This window comes from Aulostomus chinensis, chromosome 11, assembly GCF_037954235.1.
Source record: "Aulostomus chinensis isolate RoL2024-O1b breed Wild chromosome 11, RoL_Achi_v1.0, whole genome shotgun sequence".
In the NCBI taxonomy this organism is placed as follows: domain Eukaryota; kingdom Metazoa; phylum Chordata; class Actinopteri; order Syngnathiformes; family Aulostomidae; genus Aulostomus; species Aulostomus chinensis.
The window spans coordinates 19,482,726-19,507,868 of NC_141330.1; the positions used below are offsets into that span (position 1 = coordinate 19,482,726).

Sequence of the window (25,143 nt, forward strand, 5' to 3'; positions counted from 1 at the left end):
GTGTGTATGTATGTGTGTGTATGTATGTGTGTGTGTGTGTGGTAAGACAGGCGAGGGGAGGGGAGGGTCAACGAGATGTCATGTTTTCATGCCTCCATCTACATGCAGGAAGCTAATGAGAGTGGCCAGAACAACAGTCGAAACTCAGAATACACACACACGCGCACACACACGTAGACATAGACATACATACACAAACACACACACACATACGTACAGGAGAATCCTCAAACATGAACGCTTCTTTGCTAGAAAAGCAGAAAGTGAGAGAGAAGTCAACACCGGTTGAATGTTCTCTTTCTCATCCTCCTCCTCCTCCTCCTCCTCACCAGCAGCAGCAGCAGCAGCTCCATGCTTAAATGATAAAACCTGCGGAGTTCAAAGTCTTCCTCGGCTGGCCCTCCTGTTCGACCCGCTTTGCACCTCATATTTCAAAATCTCTTTAAAATTCTGTAACTGTCTTTTGTTCCAGTTGTTAATGCCTAACTTCAAAGCCTCGGCCTCATTAGCACAGAGGTAGAAAACCCCTGTCACTCATTTACATTTGTTTAAAGGCTGCAGGGAGACGAGAGGAAAAAGGGGGAGTCCAAATCCAAACCACTAGAAGTCAACCTTGTCAGCCCTCTGCCAACACCTGGCTTTATCAGTTGGTCACAAATATTACACTCGCCTCCAGCTTTGGATATTGATTTCAATGCTTGTCTGAATGTGGGCTGAATTTTGGATGGGGAACCTCAATATTTATATGTAAGAAGAAAATGCATAAGAGGAAAATGTAACTGAAGAAGGTTGTATTTTACAATTATAGGAACTGTCCTCTCATCTACTTTTGCACAGCTCCCTTTAAATAAAATTGGGTGATTTTCCACCACAATTCTCAACTTTTGTCTTTCTTTCGTGATCGTTCTTGAGACAACAGGGGGTTGTTTGAGTGGCAAAACCTTCCAGAGCCATGCCTGTCTTCATGGAGGGATTTATTGATGTTTATCCAGGATGAATAGATCAAAGACTGCCACATGACAGACGATCAATCACGTATCAAATCAAGGATGGCAATCCTCTAATAAAATAGAAAGAAAATGAAAAAACGTCCTTCTATCCCACTCACTCTTGAACCTCAAAAGCTTCCTTTTATCCCCCCCCCCCCCATAACATGCCATTTAGTTTATCTCACCATTCTTAAGATAACTTCTTTGGCAAAGGATGAGAAAAAGCTCAGAGGCGCAGATATGTGCGTCACTTGCGAAATTAGACACATTTTTAGTCAACTGTGGGTCAGGGGTGATGGCGCGCAGTGTTTTTAATAAACTAAATGTAATTTAAAATAAATCACAGCATGCCACACAACTACAGGATGTGATGTGAGGAGAGATATTCCAATGACATGTGTAAATAAAAAGTAGTTGGCTAGCAGGATGAGAAATGGTGGTGATGGAGGGGCGGATTATACCTGCTGATCGCCGCGGCTCTTGCTGCTTTCTCCTCGGCATAGTGACCGTCACTTTCCACGGTGCTTCTCATGCAGGAATGAAAGAATTCAAGTCTGTCAGTTTTGAAAATTCATCCCTTTTTCGGGGAGGGGGGGGGGGTTTGATCTCGCAGCTAAAAATATCAGTCTTCTCTGTTGATTTGTTTAGACTTAATAGCTGGATCGGCTCCAGCGACGATAAACTCAAAATTTACGAACGGGTTCGACCAGCTCCTGACACCCGCATGTCCATCAGAGATCATCTTCCTTCATCTCCCTCATGGCTGGGCTTTTTGGGAAAAAAAAAAAAAGCAGCAGGCTCCTGCCCAAGTTTTCAGTTCACTCCCCCTTGAAAAATACCCCCTAAATCTCCAGTGCTGTTGGTAGGGGGGGGATACAGTTTGCTGCGCCTTTTACGCACACCAAAACTAAAAAAATAAATAAATAAACTCAACACAAATAAGTCCCGTGTTAGCGCACCGCACACCCCTGCTAAGTCGTGAATCCGTGTGTTTCCTTCTCTTCCTCTGCCAAGGACCTGAAAGAGAGAAAGAGGAGAAAATAGATAGACAGGCATTAGATGGGTTAATGTCAGTCCCGTCACCACTACGCCACCTCAGCCCGGATCCAGCCTCACTAGTCCGGCGGAGACTTTTCTCTCCCTCCCCTTCTCCACACTTTCTTTCCCAATGTAAAAAAAAGGAATAACTGGGACGACTGGTTTTCTGTCTTACCTAGGAGTCGTGCAAATGATTTCCACCGCTCATCTCATTGCATCTTGGACGCTTTTTTGGAGGGGTGGTTGATGCGGTGGAGAGGATAGCACTTGAGAGAGAGGGGAAACAAACAAGACGCAGGCGCATCCAAGCTTCGCCAACAACAGATCAGATCGACATGGACTAAAATATTTGTCTCTTAAAAAAAGGGGGGGGGGGGAAAAACGAGTAGAGGGGGGTGACTCCGGGGACTGATCCGAGGTCTTCCAAACAAGAAAAAATGGAAACGCGGTGGATCCAGAAGCTGTTTCAGACAGTCTCAACTGATAGACAGACGCATCGAGTGGCTTTTCCTGCTACATTTTTACTCCTCCCCTCTCCACGAGCGTCACCCCTGACAGAGGAGCCTACCTGTCAATCTTTTTAATTGTCTTGTTTTCCCCCCTCTCCCTCTCTCACTCCCTCTCTTTCTCCCTCTCTCTTTCCAGTTTAAAAAAAAAAACCTAAACCTTCGACAAAGGAAATCTCGGAACTTATATCAACAATCCTGGAATGAACAGATATTGCAAACAACTCCAGTAGAAGGTTGTTACCGCATCATTTATCGTGGAAAGGCGAGACAGTGACACAGCTGGAGTTGAGAGTTCGACTCCCGCTTGGGGTGTGTATGTTTGCGTGACAGAATATGTGAAATTACGATTTTAGATGGAGGTTTCCAGACAATGACACATGGCAATACACAACTACATGATCATGCAGAAAGAAGGCGAGCGCTGTAACAAATCCAGGCTTGTCACAGGTGTACACGCAGTCACATGCGCATTTGCGCAACAGAATTTATATTTATGTTTTGTAACCTCTCATTTTTTGAAACGGCAGGGTTTATTTTCTTTCTTGGAAGGAAAAACAGAGAGGGGGGGTATGTTTGGAGATGAGGATTGATTTGTTTCACCTTACTAGGAAGTGAGTGTGTGTGCGTGTGTGTGTCCGGGAAGGGGAGGGACTCCGACGACAAGTCTGGGGCGCTGCTGCTGCTGCTGCGCTGCTTTCAAGGCTGCACCGGCTTGACGTTTTCATCCTAAATGCTCGATTCCGTACGTGGTTTTTTTTTTTTTTTGGCGGAAGTAAGCGAGATTCCGCTACAAATCATCGCGACTTTTATTGCTCTTGAACAGCGCGTTTGGCCCGGTTCTGCCCCGCTCCGGCCTGCATGTGTGTGTAGAGGACAAGCCTCTAGCGCAGGCTAATGGCAGCCGGGCTTACTGCTCCTACAAACACACACACACACACACACACACACTTACACACACTCGTCAAGTTGAACTTTGTCACATGCCGGAGCAATGTTCCGCCTGCTGCTGTTGAGAACTGGCCGGGGAGCTGCTTCGGTAATCGGCGGAGGGCGCGGAGGCAGCGACGCACTTTCAGGAGTTCACCCGGTCTCGCGGCGCTCCATCATAGACATGTCCTACTCCGCGCACTTCATGGATTTTAAAGGATCCTCCATAGCGAGCAACATGAAAAAGCTGGTGGTAACCAAGCTCAGTCCCCATTTCAGAGAGGCCGTGTGTGTGCAAATCGTCGCCGTTCCGATACCCGGAGACGCGGACTTGCTCGTTAGAAATCGGTAAGTAGTTGCCATATTTCTCAACACTACATGGATGACCCTCACGAGGCTATCTGCGGCTCATTATTTGAGCTCTCACTCTATTGTTGAAGTTATAAAAAAAAGGGGGCTCGTCTTACCTCTATTTACCCAGCACCTGCGATCATCATCATCATCACAAGATGGCAAAAAGGAAGAAGCACCGTACTGTAATTCCAAGTTCCGCCCTCTCTGCATTTGTCTATCAATCCATCTCGGCATCTCTCTCTCTCCCTCTCTCTCTCTCTCTCTCTCTCTCTCTCTCCCTCCCTCAGTCTCTCTCGCTTTCTCTCTCCCCCTGTCCTCCTGTCTCTCTACGTCACCAACCTGCAAACAGAAAGTCATGGGAGGCTCAGACTGGCACCCAGAGACGGAGATGATGGAGAAAGAGATGCAGCAGTAATTCTCTCGTTCATAGCAGCAGTGGATTCACGGTGACGGGAGCTTCAAGCCACCTGAAGTCAAATAACACACCTGTTTTGTTTTTTTGCCTCATTTAAACTGACACACTGATTTCAAACAACTTGCTTTTGTAAGGAACTAAACTGTTGCAGTTTTTGTTGGATTCTATTGTTGATTGCAGGTTTCGAATCCCCAGTTTTATTATTTGAGACTTACACAAACCCAGCCTAGCTTCTACTTAGTGACGTGTACATCAGTGTCATTGCCCTGAAATCAGTAGTGAACTAGGACCTTTGACCATCCATTAACCTGCAGGCTGTCATCGTAAGGCAACACACTTCCATGGATGTTTTAACCTCTAGATTTAAATATGCCTGGTGTTCTGGCACATTCTGAATTAAAAACACTGAATAAAAACTAAAAAAGTATTCGATGTTAATGAGGAATCTCACAGTGACAATTTAATGATAGTAAAAGTTTGTGATTTGTCTGACATTGCCGCAAGACAGCAAAGTTAATCCACATGTGTGTTTTTCAAATTAAGACAAACAAGGTCACATAAAATGTTAAAAAGCCATGATGAGAAAAGCAAGCGGAGGGAGAGTGGACCTGGTCCACTATTCTGCATTTTAATAGATTTTAAATAACTGTGTACTCCAAACAAACCTTTCTGCATTTTTGATCGCAAGTTTTGTTACTTTATCAAAAAAGTTAATTTCTTTTTGCATTCGCAGAAATGATTTACAATCAAAAGAGTCTCCAGCACACCGTGCTCACTGAAGCTGTCGTTAAAGATTGTGACTTTACCGTCACACTCGTGTCAGCTCACCAACTTGAACACGTCTGAATTGTTCGCTCTGTACATCAAAATAGTTGAAATAATAAGTTCCTGTTGCTGTGTCAAATGCTGGTGTTGAGCTAGATCGTCATGATCCACGGAAGCCTTATCTACAGCCTCATGTGTGACACCCACAATAATGAGGTACGGTGTGTGTGTGTGTGTGTGTCGCGTCGCTCAAAAGACACTAAATAGTTTTTGTTTCTCACATATTTGTGTAACCAAAGTAAAATGAAAAAAGGCCATCTTCATGTGGAGTCAAGAAGAAGTTTTAAAAGTGAGTGTCTGAAGACTCCGAATCAACCTTTGTGTTTTGTGATACAAGACTTTTCCTGTCAGTGAAGGTCTGGAGTGTGTGTGCGTGAGTGTGTGTGTGTGTGTGTGTGTGTGTGGGTGGGGGGGGGGGTGAAGTCTTGACCTTCAGACACTAATGGCCTAATCAAAGATATTGTCAATATTGTCTATTAATTTTCATCTTCATGTTTTATTTTCTCAACTTTAATCCCATTTTGTGTCTTTCAGCTTTGTGGGAATCAACGCGTCTGATATTAATTATTCGGCAGGACGTTACGACCCTTCAGTGAAGCCTCCCTTCGACGCCGGCTTCGAGGGCATTGGCGAGGTGGTTGGCCTCGGTCTTAGCGCCAGCTCCCGCTACACTGTTGGGGACTCTGTGGCCTACTTCAGCAACGGTGCCTTTGCCGAATACACAGTGGTGCCTGCCAAGGAGTGTGTTCCTGTCCCCTCAGTGAAGCCAGAGTTTCTCACCCTGCTGGTCAGCGGCGCTACGGCGTACATTGCCTTGGAACGTCTGGGCGACCTGGCCAAAGGTGAGACGGTGTTGGTTACAGCGGCCGCAGGAGGAACAGGACAGTTCGCAGTGCAGTTTGCCAAACAGGCCGCTTGTCACGTGATTGGAACCTGCTCGTCCAACGAGAAAGCTGGCTTCCTTAAATCCATCGGCTGTGACAGGCCGATCAACTACACTGCAGAAGACCTGGCCTCCGTGCTGAGGAAAGAGTACCCCAAAGGCATAGACGTGGTTTATGAATCTGTTGGAGGCAGTGTTTTAGAACTTGCAGTGAATTGCTTGGCAAATAAAGGACGTCTCATCGTGATTGGCTTCATCTCGGGGTACCAGACGACGTCAGGGATCCCACAGTTCAGAGGAGGAACGCTGCCGGTCAAGCTGCTCCAGAAGTCAGCCAGCATGCGTGGTTTCTTCCTGCCCCACTTCACCAGTGACTACCGGGAGGCTCTGAGTAGCATGATGCAGATGTTTGCCAAGGGGAAGCTGGTGTGTGAGGTGGACTGTGGGGATTTGGCGCAGGAGGGCAGGTTTGTAGGCCTGGAGTCAGTCTTCCGGGCTGTTGACTATATGTATGCAGGGAAAAACCTGGGCAAGGTCGTGGTGGATATGGCACCTCCCTCTGTTAGCAAACTGTGATTGCTAATTGCACTGAAGAACTAAAATGACTGTGACAAACTGTAATTAGTGTAATCATATCAATTAGAGATGATATTTTATTTTTGCAAGATGATTTATAAAGCATTAGAAAGTGCAGCTTCATGAGGCTTTTGTAATTAACAGCTGAAAATAAAGTTATGTGCAATAAAATGTGTTTTATCTATGTGAGGGTTCAGCTGTACCCGATTTGCAAAAGATAATTTAGCACAAAAATCTGACAACTTAATAATAAATGTACATTGATCGTCATGCATGAATTTAAAGATTAAAACTACAAAATAGAAGCAACTGTAATTTAACCCATAATATTTTCCAGTGAATCTTTGTGGCCACTTTCTGCTCTCTCCAGCACTTTATACAAAGCAAGAGGTACGATAGGGTTTTTTTTTTCCTAATAATGTTTACATCGTTACGTACATGTCAAAATTGAGAAGTGGTATTTCATTGCATGTTTGTGGCTGACAGAAATAGAATTCACACAATCAATCTTTTCATTCACATGCCACAAAGCTGCACATAATAAAAATAATGGTCCAGCCAACCAGGAGCTGGGCAAGAAAATGCCGTTATTTCAGCTTTTAAAAAGACATAATGAACGTGATACCGAATACAATTTTAGCGTTTTTTTTCCGTTTTTATAGAGATTAATTTTAGAAACAAGAAATGGAGCAGTAACCGACAATTGCGAGTTGACATGATGAATAATTGCATCATAGCCAACTGGCACACACAAGATAACTTTAAAGCAATAAAGTTTCCAAGAGCTCGTAGGATTTTATTTTTTATATTTTTGGGAAGAAAACTTCAAATAGTAACCCCATTTCCTGCATAGCAAGTCCGTGTTGTATTAATGTACTGTATGTCGTGTAAAATAAACACCTGTTCTTAGCTGGCAGGCAGGGCCGTAGTCTTCATGCACTGTGAACATGTCATTTCCTCATCCAGGTGGCCACTCAAAATATAACCCAGTGTGAAATACGTTACAGGTGTGACCCCAGCATGCAAAGCTGCTACCTCCACCAGACGGTGCAGGAAATCGTAAACACACCAGGCTCGTTTGAAACCACAGAAGAGCTGAAAGTATTCACTCCAGACGATGGTCATTTTAAAATTCGTAGGTATTGTCAAGCAGTTTTTTTTTCTTTTTAGGCCTCTGGTATCTCTCCCACATTGTAAAAGTTCAAATCTGTGGAGGATTATCCTGATTTGAAGTGACTTTGAAGACTTTAAAGAATATAATCAAGCAAAAATACACTGAGCACTTCCAACTAAAAGAACAAACAAATTACTGTTAAATTATCATATTCACCTCTTTAACTTCCTTGTTTGTTGAAGCGTTGTGATGCCAAAGCAAACTCTTAAACAAAAGGTGAGAGAGGTGGTGATGCACACGGGTGTTAAGCTGATTTTAGCATGCTTGAGTAGCGGGTGCATTTATGTTGCACTGCGAGCAGGAGGCCAGGTTTAGCATCTCTTCAATTAACAGGAGAAGCCTCGTCTTGGCGTCCTCCAGGGCCCACCTGTACCTCCGCTGATTAGTGAGCAGTCACAGCCCCAATTAGAGAACACAGGAACCTGGAGAGACAACACTCTTTATTTAATTGGATTGTGTTGCAGTCGGAGGCTGCTAACTGGCAACGTACGGAAGCAACCCGGAGCTGTTGAGAGTAAACAAGACATTTAAGATAGAGAGGGTCTTTTGGAGGAGGTTTTTTTTTTTGTAATGGTGCAACATTTCTTCCTTCGAGGAATTTTGTGTCTCATTTTAGTCAAGAGTTACCGCAGCTTTAGCCCCTCAAAAAAAAGGTCATTAGTATGGCAGTTAAATTTAAATATATGTACGTAGTTGAAACTTATCTTCTCCAGCAGATGTAAATGTGGATGACTGAAATGATCAGAATTAATAGCACACAAACGTATGACCTTTCCTTGTACATTTCAGTGTTATTTCGTTTGAGAGATCTAAGATCTGCTCGTATTTGTGGCACTCACCCCTTTTCACCTTTACATCACAGATTAAAAACAAATATATTTCCTGAACTCTTAGTAGCTCTCCAGTCCCATTTAAATTTCCATCCTCTATGTTGAGATTCAGAGTAGTGAAATCCTCAGAGGACACTCTCTCTTTCTTTTTTTCCACTAAAGCCTTTTTTCCCACAGTTTCCGCCTGCTGAAACATGTGGCACATAACAAAGACATCACCCTCGTAGCGCGGGATAGTAGTCTACCACCAGGCGCCTAAGGGACATTGGCTGGCTGCTTGGTGCTGCCAGGATCCAGACAGTCCAGTTTCTTTCTCTGTAAGTCAGTCAGACCCCCTCAACTCCCCAACTCCCTGAGCCCCCGTCACTCCTACCTCCGTCTAATTACCAAACCTAAAACCCCACTCAACTAATTAGCCACAGCAGACCCAGGAACTGTGAGTAAAGGTAAAGAGATGGCTTCATTCGGGAGTGTGTGTGTGTGTGTGTGTGTGTGTGTGTGTGTGTGTGTGTGTGTGTGTGTGTGTGTGCTGAAGGGAGGGAGAGTGAAAGAGAGAGACAAGAAGAAAGGGAACTGGAATATTCAAGTCTCCTTTAGTGAGCACATCTCTGCAGCCAATTAAAGTCATTTATTAAACTGTTTGCGAAACCTGAGAGGCGCATGACAGAATGATGGCGAATGTTTTTGTTTGTGCTTCTGTAAGTGTGGACGTGCACGTGGGGCTAGCATGCATGCACACGTGTCTCAGTTCGGCTGGCAATCTGTCGGCTTCTCTGTCTGTCAGTGGCGTGAGAGCTCAGTGGGATATAAATTACAATATGCAGCAGCACCACTTGTGCAAGTCTCAATGAAGGGGAGGAATAACTTTCTTAATCAAGTTTCCCTGATTAATTGTAATAAAGGTGTCATCCGTAAATGTGTCCTCCTGATTGAGTAATTCGAGGCCACAGACAGTAAGCACATCCCTGGTGATTGGGGGGTTGGACAGAGACGTGGTGGTGGTGGGGTGGTGGTGGTGGTGGGAAGGTGTGTGGAGGACACACTGAGACACAAATAGCTCCTGGGCACACTGGCAGCCTTCGCACAACTGACAGTTATGAAATACAATTATCAGTGTGATCTGCTTAAGAATTCATCAGCGGCCAGTAAAGACATTCAGAGAGAGAGAGAGAGAGAGAGAGAGAGAGACAAGGAGGGAGGGAGGGAGGGTGACACGAGAGGAGAGAGAGAGAGAGAGGCCTCGCTGATTAGATGAGATTTTTATTTTGTCCAGCAGATCGTTCACATAATGTGACATCGTTGTGTGAGGATTATCTTTTATGTTGCATTTATTTCTGTTAGAATTGCCATTCGTACTCTCCACAGCAATGGAGGAGATCAAAACTAAAGATTTCGTAATAGGAAACAGGCAACATCTGAAATGGTAAAGGGGGAAGGTTTATAAATGCGGCCTCGCTTGTGGCCTCATAGATGGGAAGCCATTTTAACATACCTGTCACAGGGTGCTGAGAGGGCCTCAATGCTAAATTTACAGAGCTGGTTTTCAGGTTTCTACTGGTCTAAAGCAAGATTTTGTTTGTGAACTTAGCAACATTCAAATCCATAACCAGGTGAACGTTTAATAAGCGTTTTTTTTTTTAAGGCAAACCAAAATTACTCTACAATAATTTTGATAGTACATTTGCTTGTACCAGACTTTCAGTTATTTGGATTTTTTGACCTCTAATAAAATAAACCGCAGATTATTGAATAATAAGCTTAAGTTATAGCCCCAATTTCTTAAGCAGAAACAACGCATTTAATTTGATTTAACTTAGCTTAATTTAGTTCAGTTTTATTTCATTTAATTTTGGTTTAATCATTTTAATTCAATTGCATCTTGTTTCATTTTATTGTATTTTATTTCATTTTAAAATAAGCTGTGAAGCTGGTCCTTTTTACATTTGAAATATAATTGAAATGCAGTTAAATCACCTTCAACTTTAAAAATCAATTCAGTTAGTAGCTATCTACAGTATCAGATGCTCCTCACGCTATTCGGGCTTTTCGGGAAACAGCTTCCATATTACAGCTGGTATTAGAGGACAACATGCAGGCCAAGTTCGTGAAAACCACCACACAATTTTAACAACTACAAATATCATATCAGTGTATTTACCACTCATACAGTATAATAAAATTTTATTTCATCTGTTTCCACTACCTGCATTTAATAAAAGATCAAAATAATTTCCTATTTGACCGATAAAATCAAACATTCATCATGCTCCCACTTACATTAACCCTTTAGGGCATCTTCTCTGGCCCCAGAAGGGGAGCAGGGGTCCCTCACTGCGTCTGTATGGCTGTAGATATGTATTAAGGTGAAAGGTAGGGACACTATTCACAACCTCACGATTAATGACAACATCATCTTCATCGCCTTGCTGACCAGCCCCATATTTTCATTGGCTGGATAAAGAGGAAAGGAGAGACAATGGTGGTGGTTGGGGGGTGTGGGGAGGGGGGATATGAGGATCCTGTCGGCAGGATGACAGACAGGTCCTCAGTCCAGTTCCCCCAGGTCCCCCCTGTCCTCATCCTTTACTGGTCGACTTGGCTAGCAAGACAGCGTCTCTGCGGCCAAGGACACAAGGGTGTCAGCAATGCGTCTGGGTAACATCGTTCATCAGGCCGCATCGGTAATGGGTAGCTCTCTGTGACAGTGGTCATCAGGACACAAAAGCAAAAGGGCCCATAAACATCACATGACAGATGGCTGGGAGGACAGCTTCGGACAGGGAGGGAGGGATGGAGAGCAAGAGATAAAGTGTGATAGAGAGAGAGGCAGAAGGACAGAGGTGGAAGAGAGATCTCAGGCTGGATTGTTATGAAAAGTCTGGGGCAGTGGATGGTTTATGAACGGCTGCGTTCAATGTCAGCTGTGAAGGGAAAAACTGGACGTCACTGGGGAAACAGTTTGCTATTCATGTCGCAAAGAGTGTAACCAGTGCAAAGAAGGCCATAAATCTGTCTATAATGCTGGAACTAATGCAAAATATTTGCCTTATAACACCCAAATCATGTTAGCATGCCTTCTTAGATGAAATATTAGTCTAATGACATGGTTCCCAAAACTTTTTTAAGTCCTATACCCTGCGAAACATTAAACCTCCGGCTTCATGCTCCCTGTGCCTTCACAGATGGTAGCGAGGCTAGCACTGCTCTGTCAGACGTAATCCTGGAAGCCTCGGAGCAGATGGTTTCTACAGTCAGAACTCTTCAGCTGGTGGACTTCATCCTATGTTTCTCCCATGGGCTTTGACTGCAATAGAATCAACCACTGGTCCATATTTTAGCAAGTCAGGCAACATATTTGGTGCTAAAGGACTTTATTCTTTTAGCCCCAGGAAGAATTATTCATAGCCCTACTGGGTTCACGTCCCTAGAAAACCTGCTTGCAGTCTCAAGGAAGGATTGGATTTGTGTAAAATGCATGTGGGATAAAGCATAAAACACAGCCTCACGTAACTGTGCTTACCCCTGGGGGTACACGTACCCAAGTTTAGGAACCACTGGTCTACAGTAATATTACATAACCTCCCCTGTTTGTTAAACACCCCAACAGTCTTTGGTCGGTAGTGCAGTGAAACACCTAACCACCTAACAGCATGTCGCATGCAGCTCTACCAAAAGGTTAAACGGAAGGATCAATATGAAAGAGGTGTCTGCTTAAAAGCCAAACAAGGAGAGATAAAATAAAAGTTGTGCTCGACCATAAAGGATAAGAAATTGTTGAGGAGAATCTTTAGAGATACGAGCCTGCAGCACTGATACGTCAGAAGATTTCATCAAAAAGATCTCTGGCACAAGTCTGACTTTGAAGAGTTTGACAGACAAGCACACTGCTGCGTTGGAAGAGTTGGCCTGAGGAGAGTGATGTTTTAAGTACATTGCGGCCTATGCAGTTTGAAGTGGGGTGAAAGTTAAAAAATAATTACGGAGGTGGTAGCAATGACAGAATGTGAGAAACAGGTTGTGTGAAAATGAGGTGAGGGTGTCAAGGGCTGTCATCACAGTGACTGTGGAACCTGCTGTAGGTCCCCATAGAGGGAAGACAATTGTTGTGTTAGCAACACCTTTGTCATCTCCGGATGTATAGTTTGTCTTCACTTGTTTACAGGGAAATCAAGTCCCAAATGTGAGGCATCATCTTCAAAGCACAGGAAAATGTAGCTCTCTGCCCTTTATAGTGCCGCCGCGGGCCATGTTGCGTCTTCCTTTGTTTTGTGGAAATAGCCTTGCCCATCCATTAATCGTCATTCATCCGTCCTGCGCACCTGTATATAAAATGGAAATTAGAATATCCATCACTCGAACACAACGTCAGCATGATTGATGGGTTAGTCACAGGATCCCCTCCGTTTCCTTCCCTACTCAGGGTTTCAGGAGTGAGAAGAGAACATTATCTAGCACCATGATCAGATTTAGTCCGCACATTTCCATCTAGGAGAGCATTCTGAGTGGATGATACACAATCCCTATGAGGAGGCAGCCAGCTGAAGGTTTATGGAAATCTAATATCATAAGGTTTTTTTTTTGCTTTGTTAGACTTGTTATTCATATGTGGGCTGGCGACACGTTTGATATAACAGTATAAGACAATGTAACGAGGCAGAATCTCATTTTGTTGGAGTGTTTCTGTCAAACTGGTCTGAAGGATGATGGGAAAATCTGTGCAAACAGGTTTTGAGTGGGGTGTGCTAAGACTAAAATACCAACTGTTCTCAGAGAAAATCCTTTGGTAAATAACAGGAAGCGACCTCTGAGAGGGCCATACCAACGCCAGAGAGCATGCATGCAAGATTGTCTTTTAGAAAAAGTCGACAGTATTTAAACATTAATAGATAGACTCTGTGCAAACAGATGGATGGAATTAAATAAGTGTACCAAGCCAATGTTGAGCTTTTATCAAATGGCTTAAATAGGACATGATGGTGTAACCGTGGTCTTGAGAATTTAAGTCAAGTGGGAGCTGTCAAATGTTACGTCATTATTGTCAATGCAAAAAAAATTGATATCTGAAACGACATATCGGTCATCTTTGTCTATCACTTTCCCTGTGTGTGTGTGTGTGTGTGTGTGTGTGTGTGTGTGTGTGTGTGTGTGTGTGTGTGGGTGGTTTGACGAGGAAGAGACAGGAGCCGCTGCAGGACGCTGCAGGATGGAGAAAGGTGAACAGGAAACAGAAGGTGCCCATGGAGGAGGTATATGACATCTGTCAGGATCCAGGGTGGGTGGGGGATTCAGCAACCCCCTCCGCCGGTCCGAGGGTCACCCATCGCGCCGTAGTCGCTGAAGTTGTCACAATACCATGACACATCCTTGGCAATGGTGGCCAAGAAGTGGACAGCCTCGGACATCAAAGGAACACACATATTTTTTGAGTAAATTTGTCTGAGGGGAGTGTGTGTGTGTGTGTGTGTGTGTGTGTGTGTGTGTGTGTGTGTGTGTGTGTGTGTGTGTGTGTGTTGGGGGGGCACATTTTTGTATGTGCTGTTTGTTCCTTCTTTGTACAGAAATGTCAGCGTCCTGCTCATTGTTGTTTGCCCCCGCCCCCTCCTCTCTTCAGGGTCCTGGATGGAGGAAGGTCAGCTGACATGGCAAGGTCGACAAACAAACAAACAAACAGAAGGAATTAAAACAGGAAAAAAGAGCAGATGTGTTTTTATCCGGCTGAGCTTGATGGCATGTAGCAGCCATTACTCTCTGTTGTGTCCTCTGCCCCCCATTGGCTGCAACAACAGCGCCTGGCATGGCTGCCGGTGTCACGTCAGCTCACACGTCTGCTTGGCTACACAGACGACGAGGGCTGCTTCACGCCGGGATCGGCTGACTTTCTCTTACAACTCAGCTAGTTGTGTTTGCTCAAGGTTACAAAGGTCATTCATACTTGACTCCACTGGGCCAACATGAGTCGAGGTTTGGTCATTTATGTAAAAGGAATAATCCAAAGAAAAGGATTTGGAAGCAGAAGTTTTTGAAACCTAAAAAGTGTGATGTCAGTCATTCAAAACAAAAGTGGAAATAAAGGTCAAAGTACTTCAACGATGAAAATTGGTAAAGGATAAAAGAGGGAGTGCTGCACTGGTGGTGATAAAAAGATGAGGTGTTCAGCAACAAAGTAAATGATGAAATAAGAATGAAAAAAAACAAAAACTGACCAATTGACTTTAAAGAAGTCAGTGGTATAAAGTAGTGGTTCCCGACCTGGGGGTCTATGAGAATTTCTGGGGGTTGGATGTGGAGAAAAAAATAAAAAATAGAATTTAAGCTGGATCAGTTTTTAACATTTTATCTCCTAGCATAAAATGTAGTGAGGTTGACGGTGTGCCTGCACTTGAGAACGAAAATAAAAGTAGTTTGAACAGTAAAAACGATGAACTGGTTCTTGAATTGAGGCCTATAAGGCTTGTCTGTTTTGTTTTTTTACATATCAGCAGGCACAGTTACCTCAGTGACATGAGAATGTGTTCTTTTATTGTTCTTTTAGGCCTAAAGAACTCATGTTGACACTGACAGTGCAGGGTTTTTGTTTTTTTTTAAATACATCTAAAACAGTTAAGACAAAATAGCTCTCATTATTCTGTCTGAAGGTTAAAAAGTGCAGGAACCAGGAGGGGAGAGGAGCAGCCAACTGTGAGTGTCAGTCAAAAATTCCTCATTGATGCAAAATAACCTACATGTTTTCACGGAAGCTGACAAAGGCCGTACTTGTTATTATTACCGACGTTACCTCGAGGTAAAGTGTTACATCTCGTTATCACGAAATCGTGGAGCGCTTGTGATGATGAGAAAATACCTTTTTAACAATATAACTCATTACCTGGAGATAATAGGTAAAATAACAGCTATTTCCTCAAGATATGCTAATGATGACGAGTAGCGCTAAATAAAGGGATTAACAAAGGACAGGAAGACAGATCCGTATATTTCGACTCAAGGAGTGGGTATTAAGGAAATGAGCTCATCAAGTCACAAGACTGCACATTCTGCTCACTAAGGAGGACCACATGTAATATCATGGCGATGACATTAACAACAGTATCATTACAACAGTAATAAGTGTTGTGTGCGTTGTGCAGCGCTTTGGACAACACACACAAAATAAAAATGCCTGAAAAATGAAATTGTAGAATACGTGCATCCAAATACTGTGACAATAAAACTCACAGAGATTGTGATTTTTTGCAACTTCCGTCCATCCATCCGTTTTCTTCCACCTATCCTGTTAAGGGTCGCGGGGGGCTGGAGCCTATCCCAGCAGCCTGAGAGGCGGGGTTCACCCTGGACAGGTCACCAGTCCATCACAGGACCAACACATAGAGACAGACAACCATTCACACTCACAGTCACACCTACAGTCAATTTAGAGTATCAATCAGCCTCGTCCCCTCTTGATGTCTTTGGACTGTGGGAGGAAGCTGGAGTACCAGAGAGAACCCTCACAGGAACAGGGAGAACATGGAGACTCACACAGAAAGATCCCGTGCTCGAACCTGGAACCTTCTTGCGGTTTTGCAACTTAATTTATGTAAATAAATTAGAGAAATAGAAAATTTTAAGACCTTAGAATCACAGATGTCATCAGTAATCTGATCAAGGTTTTGCTTTTGTGATGTGTGTGTGTGTGATGAAGAATAGTGAAGGTTTCAACACTCAGCAGGCTTTTTTTCTATTTGAGTTCATGCAAAATGTCTCTGCGCCCATGTTAGATGACTTTACAAGCATGAGTTGTGTCATCACAGCCAGTTTGGAGCCGACCGTGATCCAGCGTACAACTTAAGATATGTAACAAATGTTTGTCCAGTCGTTAAACTTCTGCATATTTTCTAATTCGAAGCTTCTAGACTTTTCAGTAAGGAAGAAGGACTAAGTGGTCTTTTAAAAATTCTACCAAAGGAGAAAAGGGGATAAGCTTTTTCTTTTAATAGAAAATGAAAACATTAGACTAATTTTCAAAGCATATTTTTTTCTAAACATCTAAAAAGATGTCGGGGAGTTCTATAAGTGAAACATGATGGCATATTAGTCTGTGCATGTATATCAGATTAATGTCACAGAGGAGCATGCTTGCTGTGTTCCCTCTTGTGACCTTATCATCACACAAATCAAATAGAAACACAGTGTCAGCTGCAGGTCTTTAGCTCTCTTTGTCTCCGTGTACGAGCAGGTTTCATAGAAAACAAATATTTCAAGTTGAATCCAAACTTTCAGTCACTTTACCGCCATAAAGAAATGTTTCATGAAGTGTTAACAAAGGACCTAAGTTTTTATTTCTTGCAATTTTATGGCTGACTTACACCTTAGCATGTCAACTTGTTGACATTTTTCTAATAATTGTTGCGTATAATCGTGCATCTCTGCCCCCCCGCTGTCTCAGTCTGCTACAGGTGAAGCACAAGCCTCACCCTTGCCGATCTGTATGCAGAGAGTGCCTTTAAAAAAGCATGTTTCTTTTGTTTATTCTTTGCGTTGTCTTCTCCTTTCAGAGGGGAGTTTTGACATTGGAGATGACAGGTGTCTGTGGGGTGGAGGTGGAGGAGAAGGAGGGGGAGAAGAAGATGATGGTAAGAAAACAATCTCTGACTGCCTGTGGGTGAAGGCATACTCCTCTAGGCGAGGCGGCCTTCAGCGTTTAGCTGGGGGCGCAGTATCAAAATCACAGCCACTGCTGTACCCCTAAGGCGCTAATCTCAACCAGTTACCGTCAAGTGCTGCTTCTTCTTTATATAATCCTTCATTCCCCCCTTCCCTCTGCTCTCTCCATCTCTGCCATTCCTCCGCTGCTCCAGACCCAATCCACAGAGGTGAGAGGATAAATGACAGTTTGAGAAGGTGCAGAGGAAGCAAGGCAGCTTGAATCCAACATCGCTCCTGCGCTTACCCGGGTTAAAAAAAACAAGACATCCGAACTGTCCCGCTTTCACAAAATAAATAGCTAATATCATAATTAGCAGCGCTTCTGTGCTTATCTGCACTTCTGCCATCATTCAGTCAGCTAAGATGGAAAATATTTGTTGTTTAATGACTGTTAATTCAAGTGTTAACTGTGAAGCAGCTGAGAGAGAGAGAACAGAAAAAATGAAGTAAAAAGCATCAAGACTAACTGATGACTTGTTCAACTGTGCACATAATATGAGGCTTATTCAAGTACTCACATGCTGTTTCTTAATTATTTAAAAGCCCTGGAAATTAAGTCCAGGTAATCTCATAACGTGTGTGATTGAATTCATTTGATGCTATTTAGAAGTAGCAGAATTAGATTTGCTTTCAGAGCAGGCAAGAACCGGTGAGAGGTGTTCTTTGTAAAAGGTGAAAGAAAAGAAGAGAGGAATTAAATTTTTGGCAATTCAAACAGATCTGAAGGTTCAGATGTGGGAGTAACTGAAGTCTCTTCATGAACCATAGAAAGCTCTCACAAGCTGGGTTCTGATTGAAAACATTTTGATTGAAGAAGGAAAATCCACTGTTTACAGTGATCAGCTGCAATACAGTCAGGCACATTTAATCAGAATAATTCATGCAACATCGTATCACATCATGCATTCAGTTTGGCGAGTGTTATTAACTCAAGATGGAGCTCTATCGTCCAGTCGGCATGGTTCTTACCGTCACTACATCGTCCCTCTCGTAGTCTGTCAGGTTGACGTCAGAGGAACGTGAACTAACTTAACAGTTGCTGCCTTGAAAGGTAAATTGAAAGCTCCAATTTGTCCTTGAATCCCACATCCATATCATGGTCAGTGACATTTGACAGTAATCGTCCCCTTATTAATTCATACATCATGTAAAAAATTCAGAAAGTTGCCACTGTTGGATTCACTTGTTTTGGAGTATGAGTCAAGGTTCCAGTGGTTTCTTTCATGCCTTCTTTTTTACTTTTATGGTTCCGTTTTCCAACAACATTTAGGTCTCTTAAAATTTAGATTAAAAACAAGCTCTTGTCAGACTTCTGGTTGAGCATGGAGACTGCTGCACATCACCATGTATTTCCCAGCAGTCGACACAAAGCTTTATACTACTCGTCCGCAACCGAAAAAGATTTCAATAGATTTGGGCAAAAATGAAAATATGGGAAATATATTCATCCTAGTTCTGCTACATAAAAACATTTTCTTAATAACCAGCATAGAGAGAAGGAAGGGAGTCCAAGATGGCTGACAGCAGGTTGTAAAGAACATGCAGTCAGAGACAGTGGCCTCAGGCGTTTCTGATCTGGCCTTACTAGTGGGATGCCATTGCTCTACGCTATTTACACACACAAAGACAAACACACACCCGCAATGATGCAGAGCGTAGGTGAAGGCCGGTATATGTCTGTCTTGTCTTGTGAGTGAGCAGGCCGGAGATGGAGGGTGGGGTGGGGTGGGGGGGCGCAGATTGGAGAGGAAGAGGGGAAATGGAGGGATTAGATGAAACCTTTCAGTGCGTGTCATCATCCATGACATTCTGTAGGGCTTGACCTTAACAGAGCAGCATCGTGTCAGAGACAGGGGCTCATCACCGCTAGGGAACACACACACACACACACACACACACACACACACACAGATGAGCTTTTAGAGAGCTCTACAGCGCTGACATCAACGCCCATATACACTTTCATACAAACACACACATACTGGGAATAAAACAGATACAGTAAGTGGAGCTTTTATTCAAGTCAAGTCTGGTGTGATGGACATGATGCAGCACAGCTGGTCACGTATTTATTGGCTTCTAGATAGTTTGGTAAACCTTTGGAGTTTTTCAAAGTCTTCTGGTCATGGATGGGTTACAAGATAAAATTAAAGGTTCTTTTTTGATCCCAAGGGCAAAAGTTGGGATAACAATCCAGACCAGGTCAGTTTCGTGGGATGTTCTGAAACCTTCAACCAGATCACACAGTCTTCAGAGATCGTGCATGATTGAAAGCTTCAGATGTGGTTTAATATTTATTGTAGCTTTTGTTCTCTACCAAGTCCTTCCAAAAAAAAAAAAAACGCGGCTCTGTAGCTGCTAAATACTCCAGTATTTTCACCAGCTAAGGATTTGCCTCTGGACAGGTCAGTGTACAGCAGGTTGTCATAGGTTTTTTTTTGACCTGATGCTGTTGAAATCAATGCTGATGAGTGTAGGGAGCCAAACTAAATCGAGGGCTATAAAATTTCAACAATACTCGAACAGAGCTGAGGAGATCTGCAGAATTAAAAGAGGATTCTTTTGGGTTCATTACTAAAATCTGCCCCTATTATGGATTTTGTATTGATATTTTCTGTTATGAGAGCTTGAGAACAAAATGCAGCTCGTGTGTTTTTTTTAATTCAATCTTTCATATTTTCATAGCATGCGAGCTGGATAAGACAAATGTACGTACACAAATCTCACATATACGAAATGACAGCAACCGCTTGGCACCTAATGTGTTAACATTACTGTACATGGTGGCACCACCTAAACACTGCAGGTGGAGATTAACCAAACACATGGATTCTCTTATTCAATATTGTCTGGTTAACTGTTGTCAGAAGACTCAAAGCAGGAGGCAGGTTGGTGTGGTGCTCAGTACCAACAAACTCCAGACTTTGCAGCAGGCGATACGCTCGAGTGTTTGGCTACTATTTATGTCTCATCTGCAGCTCTGTGTCTCACAACATTAACCCAAACCATGCTTTCAAAACTTTTTTTTTCTTTGCCTGAAGGTAAAATCTTAACTGTGTTGACACAAACATTTTTTTCCAGAACTGAATTCAAAGAAGCTGTTGTCAGTGAATGACAACAAATTTTGTTCACATTCATACACTGACATAAGAACTGCGGCTTTTGCAGTATTGCAGCTTTGATGCTAATTTATTGGCTAGTGAAAATCAGCATTTATGTAGCTAAACTTTGGCTAACATTCTGCAGCTCATGCATGTCCTGACTTGATAGAAATTAAATTCCTGTGGAACATAAAGCATACGACAAATCCTCTCTTGCTATCCCGCCCACCTATAGCCTGTGTCGTAACGATGCCCCAGGCGGGCTCCAGACTTTGTCTTCCCCACCTTCTCGTTGGTCAGCCTCCATATTCCGAGGACAGATTTAGAGTTAGCCACTGGAATGCTATTACAAAAATATGGTTGACCTTTTAGGACCAAGGATGCTTTAAAGCAGGATTCTTCCTTCACGACGCTGTTTGGACGGCGTGCTCCTCTCAGTCTTATTAACATATGCCAGTCTCCCTAAATGTTCTCAGTCACTTTATTAAAAAATTTAAGTGCAACAGTATAATTTTTATTATGCCTATAAAGGAAGCGCTAGCTCACATTAATTTATTCCATGTACAGTGAACTTTCAGAGTGAACCGCAATGGGTTACATAATTAATTTCTGCTTTCTCTTAATCTGTTGCCATATATTCCAAAGTCCTGCACTTTTGTTTTAGCCTCTTCTTCTATCCATCTTTCTATCTGTGTAAATCTATACTGCAGTAAAGTTTATTCTTTCCTTCCTTTCCACCTTAAGTTGAAAACATCTTTGTGATTTCTCTCCTAATTTGATACATCCCGAGTCACATAGAATGAGCTGGATGGAAATATATTTGTTTGCGAGTGAGAGCGCTACTAGGAGTTTGTCGAAGTGGTGCAGTGATAGCAGTGTGTTTCTGACCCCATCGTGCTTTCTGTTCTAATGATGCTCAGACCTCCATCAAAGTAGGGACCCCCTGTGGTTCCTGGAGGCCCCTGGGCTCAGGCACTGTTGCTCTGGTTCACTTTTTTCCCCCACACTGCTTGAGGCTCGGCACAGTAATGAGAAACCGAATTTAAAGAAAAGCGAAACAAAACAACAAAAACCCCTCCATCATAGACTGACATCCCGTCTGTGTTCAGTCCGCTTGCTCTTTTTCTCCTTCTCTGTATCAAAAACAGAGATTGTTTTAATAGAGCAGTTCAAACACACTGGGCAGCTTTTGTTCAATACATTTTTCTTTCCCGCACAAGCACACACACACACACACACACACACACACACACACACACACACACACACACACACACACACACACACACACACAAACAGGACGGATTAGTATAAAGTGTGTGCACATGTGGTTTTATATGTTACAGCTTAGTGGACCGATGCAAGACAGAAGGAAAAAATATAGATTTTGTTGCCAATAGGCTGTATGTTGATCCTGGAGCCACATTCATTTTCTCTGATACTGAGGAAAAAGCAGAGAAGTGTCACACTTGTTTTGCCAGTCTCCATGGCAACAAGGATCATCCAAGTCAGAGGAGGTCAGGCTGCTGGCGAGAGGCGAATCTGGATTCATTGAAATCAGCATTACATGAAATGCCCTTCAGCCCTGCCTCTGTGTGTTTCTCCTCGTGTCTGTCCATCACCTCCGCTGTCTCCATCGCACGCTCTTCATCACTTATTTTACTTTTCCAAAAATGTCTCATAAAGTGTGTGTGTGTGTGTGGGGGGGGGGGGATGCATTCATGTGCAGCTCTTTACTTTAGTTTGCCTGTTCAATTCAGTGAAACTCTAGTTTGAAGTTTAGTGCTAACTGAACAACCAGGATGAGCCCTTCCAGAGCCTTTTCAAATGCAGACTTTTATTTTTGGTCTGGTTCGAATCAGTGGATGATTTGATGTTTTCCTCTTTGGTTCGGTTTCCTTCCACACAGAAAACATTCAAGCTGCCAGAAACAGTTGTCCTAATCTGTGTGTCAGATTGTCTGTCACACTGGGGTTGGATCAGGTTCAACTGCATACAAACCAATCCAAAATTATTGAGCTGAAATTTCAAAGTGTTTGATTAAAGTTAAAAACCTTGAGATTTCAGTCCCGGTTGATTTGGCGACGCCTGCTGCTCCTGGTGAAAGCAAACAAGCTAACAGCAAATACACACGCATCTGTTAGATATACGGATGTGTGTGTCTGGAACATAAAGTATTAGTATTTTTTGCTCACTGCGTCCCTGAGATGTCGACAGGATGTCTGGTGGATGAGGTGACATCTCAAGTTCATCGGGATAATGAGTTAATGATAATAATGCAACATGTTCCGGAAACATTTTGATTACACTGGCAAAATGTTGCACGCATGAATGTGCGCTTGGTAGAAACAAAGAAGTCAGACGCTCGAACATGAGTCTGTGCAGGGGGGGATGATAAAACAGGCCATTGTCCAGTGCCCCCGAGCGTAAGGGGGCACTGACCTCTGACCACCAAAATCTTTTCAGTTCATCCTTGAGTCCCAGTAGATGTTTGAGGCAAATTAGAAGAAACTCCCTCAAGGTGTTCCAAAGATAAAGAAATCAGGTGAGATTACAGTGACTTTGGCCTTTGACTACTAATATCTTTGCAGTTGAGTTCTTAGAAAAATGTGCCAAGATTGAAGAAATTCCCTCAAGGCGTTCCAGATACATGACGTTTACAAGAGACGCACAGAAACACAATGCCTCCGCAGGTGCAGAAAAACCCCTTCATTGTATTTTGCATGTATGTTGCATTGTTGATGAACAAGAGTGGCCGGTGCTCAGCTCACCAACAAACACATCACACATCAAATTTCAGCATGAAGCCACAGCTGTAGGACATATGCAGACTGAATAATCCTAAAACAGCATTCAAGCAAATACTCTTATGCACAAATGCGTTCTTAGGTAGGATTTCTTTAATCTTCAATTTATTCTTGCAGACAAGAAGCCAAGCCTGATGTTACTAATATAATATGGAACTAATCCCCTGGTATTTAAAATACTTTAATAATAACTAAATGCATCATTCAGGACAACATTATCAGCTGATAATCTATCGTTGAGTTGTTGTTTTTTTTCTTGTTTGTGAATCCAAATGAGCTATTATACAACTAAATGGATCGACTAACCAAACAACAGATGTGAAAGCAACCAAAGATAACCCTCAGATCCTCTAGTGGAACCAGTGCCTACTAGTAAAACACCATATTACATGGAATGGTGACTCACACACCCCATCAGTCATTTCACTCATGTGGCTCCACTCTCCTCTCAGTATGCAGCTCTCTGTCCAGGCTGCATCATTCATTCCTCATTCTTCTTGATAGACTGCAGTTTATTACTGCGATTCCAGATTTGTTGTCACTGTGTATTTGGATAGTAATATGTTTCAGCTCTTCATCCAATTTGCTGAGGGCTGATGGGCAACTGATTTCAGGGGAGGCGTGAGGAGGAGAAAGGGTAGCTGCCAACCGACTGAGGCCAACTGACTCTCCTCAGGTGATAATTGGCTGCTGATGCAACATCCAGCCCCCAGTAATTAATCTCCGCTGTTGTGTGTGTAACACAAGCAGCATGTGTTCACCTCTTTATGCATGATGTAATACACCGTCTAATGTACAGTATGGTTCATTGTTGAAATGCAAAATTTAACCTTCACACTTAAGGGGATTCATATTTTTTCTCAAATATATGTGTGTGTGTGTGTGTGTGTGTGTGTGTGTATGTATGTATATATATATATATATATATATATATATATATGTAGGCTGGGGGGTTCACCCTGGACAGGTCACCAGTCCATCACAGGGCCAACACATAGAGACAGACAACCATTCACACTCACAATTTAGAGTATTCAATTATTCAATTAACCTTGTCCCCTCTTGCATGTCTTTGGAATGTGGGAGGAAACTGGAAATACCTGGAGTCATATATACACACACATATATATATATATATATATATATATATATATATATATATATATATATATATATGTGTGTGTGTGTGTGTGTGTGTGTGTGTGTGTGTGTGTGTGTTTGAGTGTGTTTGAGTGTGTATCACAACAGCAGCGCAATATGCGATGGAACCTTGGCTGAATCCAGGGGCCCTCGAAACATGAGGGACATACAGCAGGATTTAATAGGAGTTTTAATGAGGCCCACATTCTCCAGCTGTTTAACTGTTCCTATTATAAATTTGTGCAAAGCAAAGATGTGTGTAATGATGTTAATGATGGGGTCAGAAACCTAACCAGACCTTTACTAAACGCATGACAGTGACACATCAGTGAATTTCATCTGAAGAGGTTCTGTTGTTACCGTTTAAAAACACAAGATGTGCCATCTCTTCATAAATGTTCAGATTTCCAAAAAAACAAGCTTGTGAATAAATTACTATTTTGTCATAAGAGGGACAAAAAAAAAAAAAAAGCCTGGAAGATTCAAGAGGTTTTGGAAAATTGTGCTATTTTTCACATAATATACAGAACGCATCACTGCAGCAGGCAAAACCCACCGTGAGAGTACGAGGCAGTGATAAGTGGTAGATGTGAGCATGTATCACACAAGGTTAATTAAAGATAATCAGTCCTTAAAGGCAGCCAACTATTTAAACCAAAACACCGCACCTCAGAGGGCAAAAGACAAGCAACAGGGACTTCTAAACATTCAACTGCCCTGTCATTTTTAATCCAACTTTTCAAATGTCGCCAAACAGATGTTAATTATGTGTGTTTCCGCTGAGAGGAAGTTGTTGTGTACACAAAAAACCCAAATAAATAAAAACAAACAAAAAGGTAGAGTGTATTTATAGAGTTGATTGTGATGACAAACACAATGAAAAATCAGTACCT

At 42.7% G+C, this 25,143-nt stretch overlaps 2 protein-coding genes across 5 annotated transcripts in view; one reads left to right on the forward strand and one right to left on the reverse strand.

The window, feature by feature from the left end:
• Positions 1-4,054, reverse strand: part of LOC147253713 (teashirt homolog 1-like) — a 36,349-nt gene extending 32,295 nt beyond the window's left edge. Inside the window, exons 1-3 of one of the 3 annotated variants that reach the window (XM_086218980.1) lie at positions 2,203-2,439; positions 1,451-2,006; positions 218-248 (exon numbers count right to left, since the gene is read on the reverse strand). Coding sequence is in view for 2 of the 3 variants with exons in the window: in XM_086218979.1 (XP_086075105.1) it covers positions 1,451-1,490 (40 nt within the window). In the remaining variant the exon portion in view is untranslated. Of the gene's footprint in view, positions 1-217; positions 249-1,450; positions 2,007-2,202; positions 2,440-3,930 lie in introns of those variants that run through there. The other 2 variants (XM_086218979.1, XM_086218978.1) reach the window with 2 other exon arrangements.
• On the forward strand, positions 2,885-7,472 carry LOC147253714 (prostaglandin reductase-3-like). Of its 2 annotated transcripts, XR_015118583.1 has the most exons (3): positions 3,664-3,811; positions 4,105-5,346; positions 5,592-5,615. XR_015118583.1 is itself a non-coding variant. In XM_086218981.1 (2 exons), the coding sequence occupies exons 1-2, from the start codon at positions 3,528-3,530 to the stop codon at positions 6,514-6,516; spliced, it is 1,209 nt and encodes a 402-aa protein (XP_086075107.1). In that variant the 5' UTR covers positions 2,885-3,527; the 3' UTR covers positions 6,517-7,472. The 2 variants fall into 2 exon arrangements, 1 of the variants encoding a protein (XP_086075107.1); XM_086218981.1 differs by lacking the exon at positions 4,105-5,346 and having other exon boundaries at positions 2,885-3,811; positions 5,592-7,472.
• The last annotated feature ends 17,671 nt before the right edge of the window (positions 7,473-25,143 follow it).

Coding starts and splice junctions, on each gene's coding strand:
- LOC147253714 (XM_086218981.1), top strand. CDS start 3,528: ATGTTCCGCCTGCTGCTGTTGAGAACTGGCCGGGGAGCTGCTTCGGTA. Junction 3,812..5,591: donor GACTTGCTCGTTAGAAATCG/GTAAGTAGTTGC, acceptor TGTGTCTTTCAG/CTTTGTGGGAATCAACGCGT.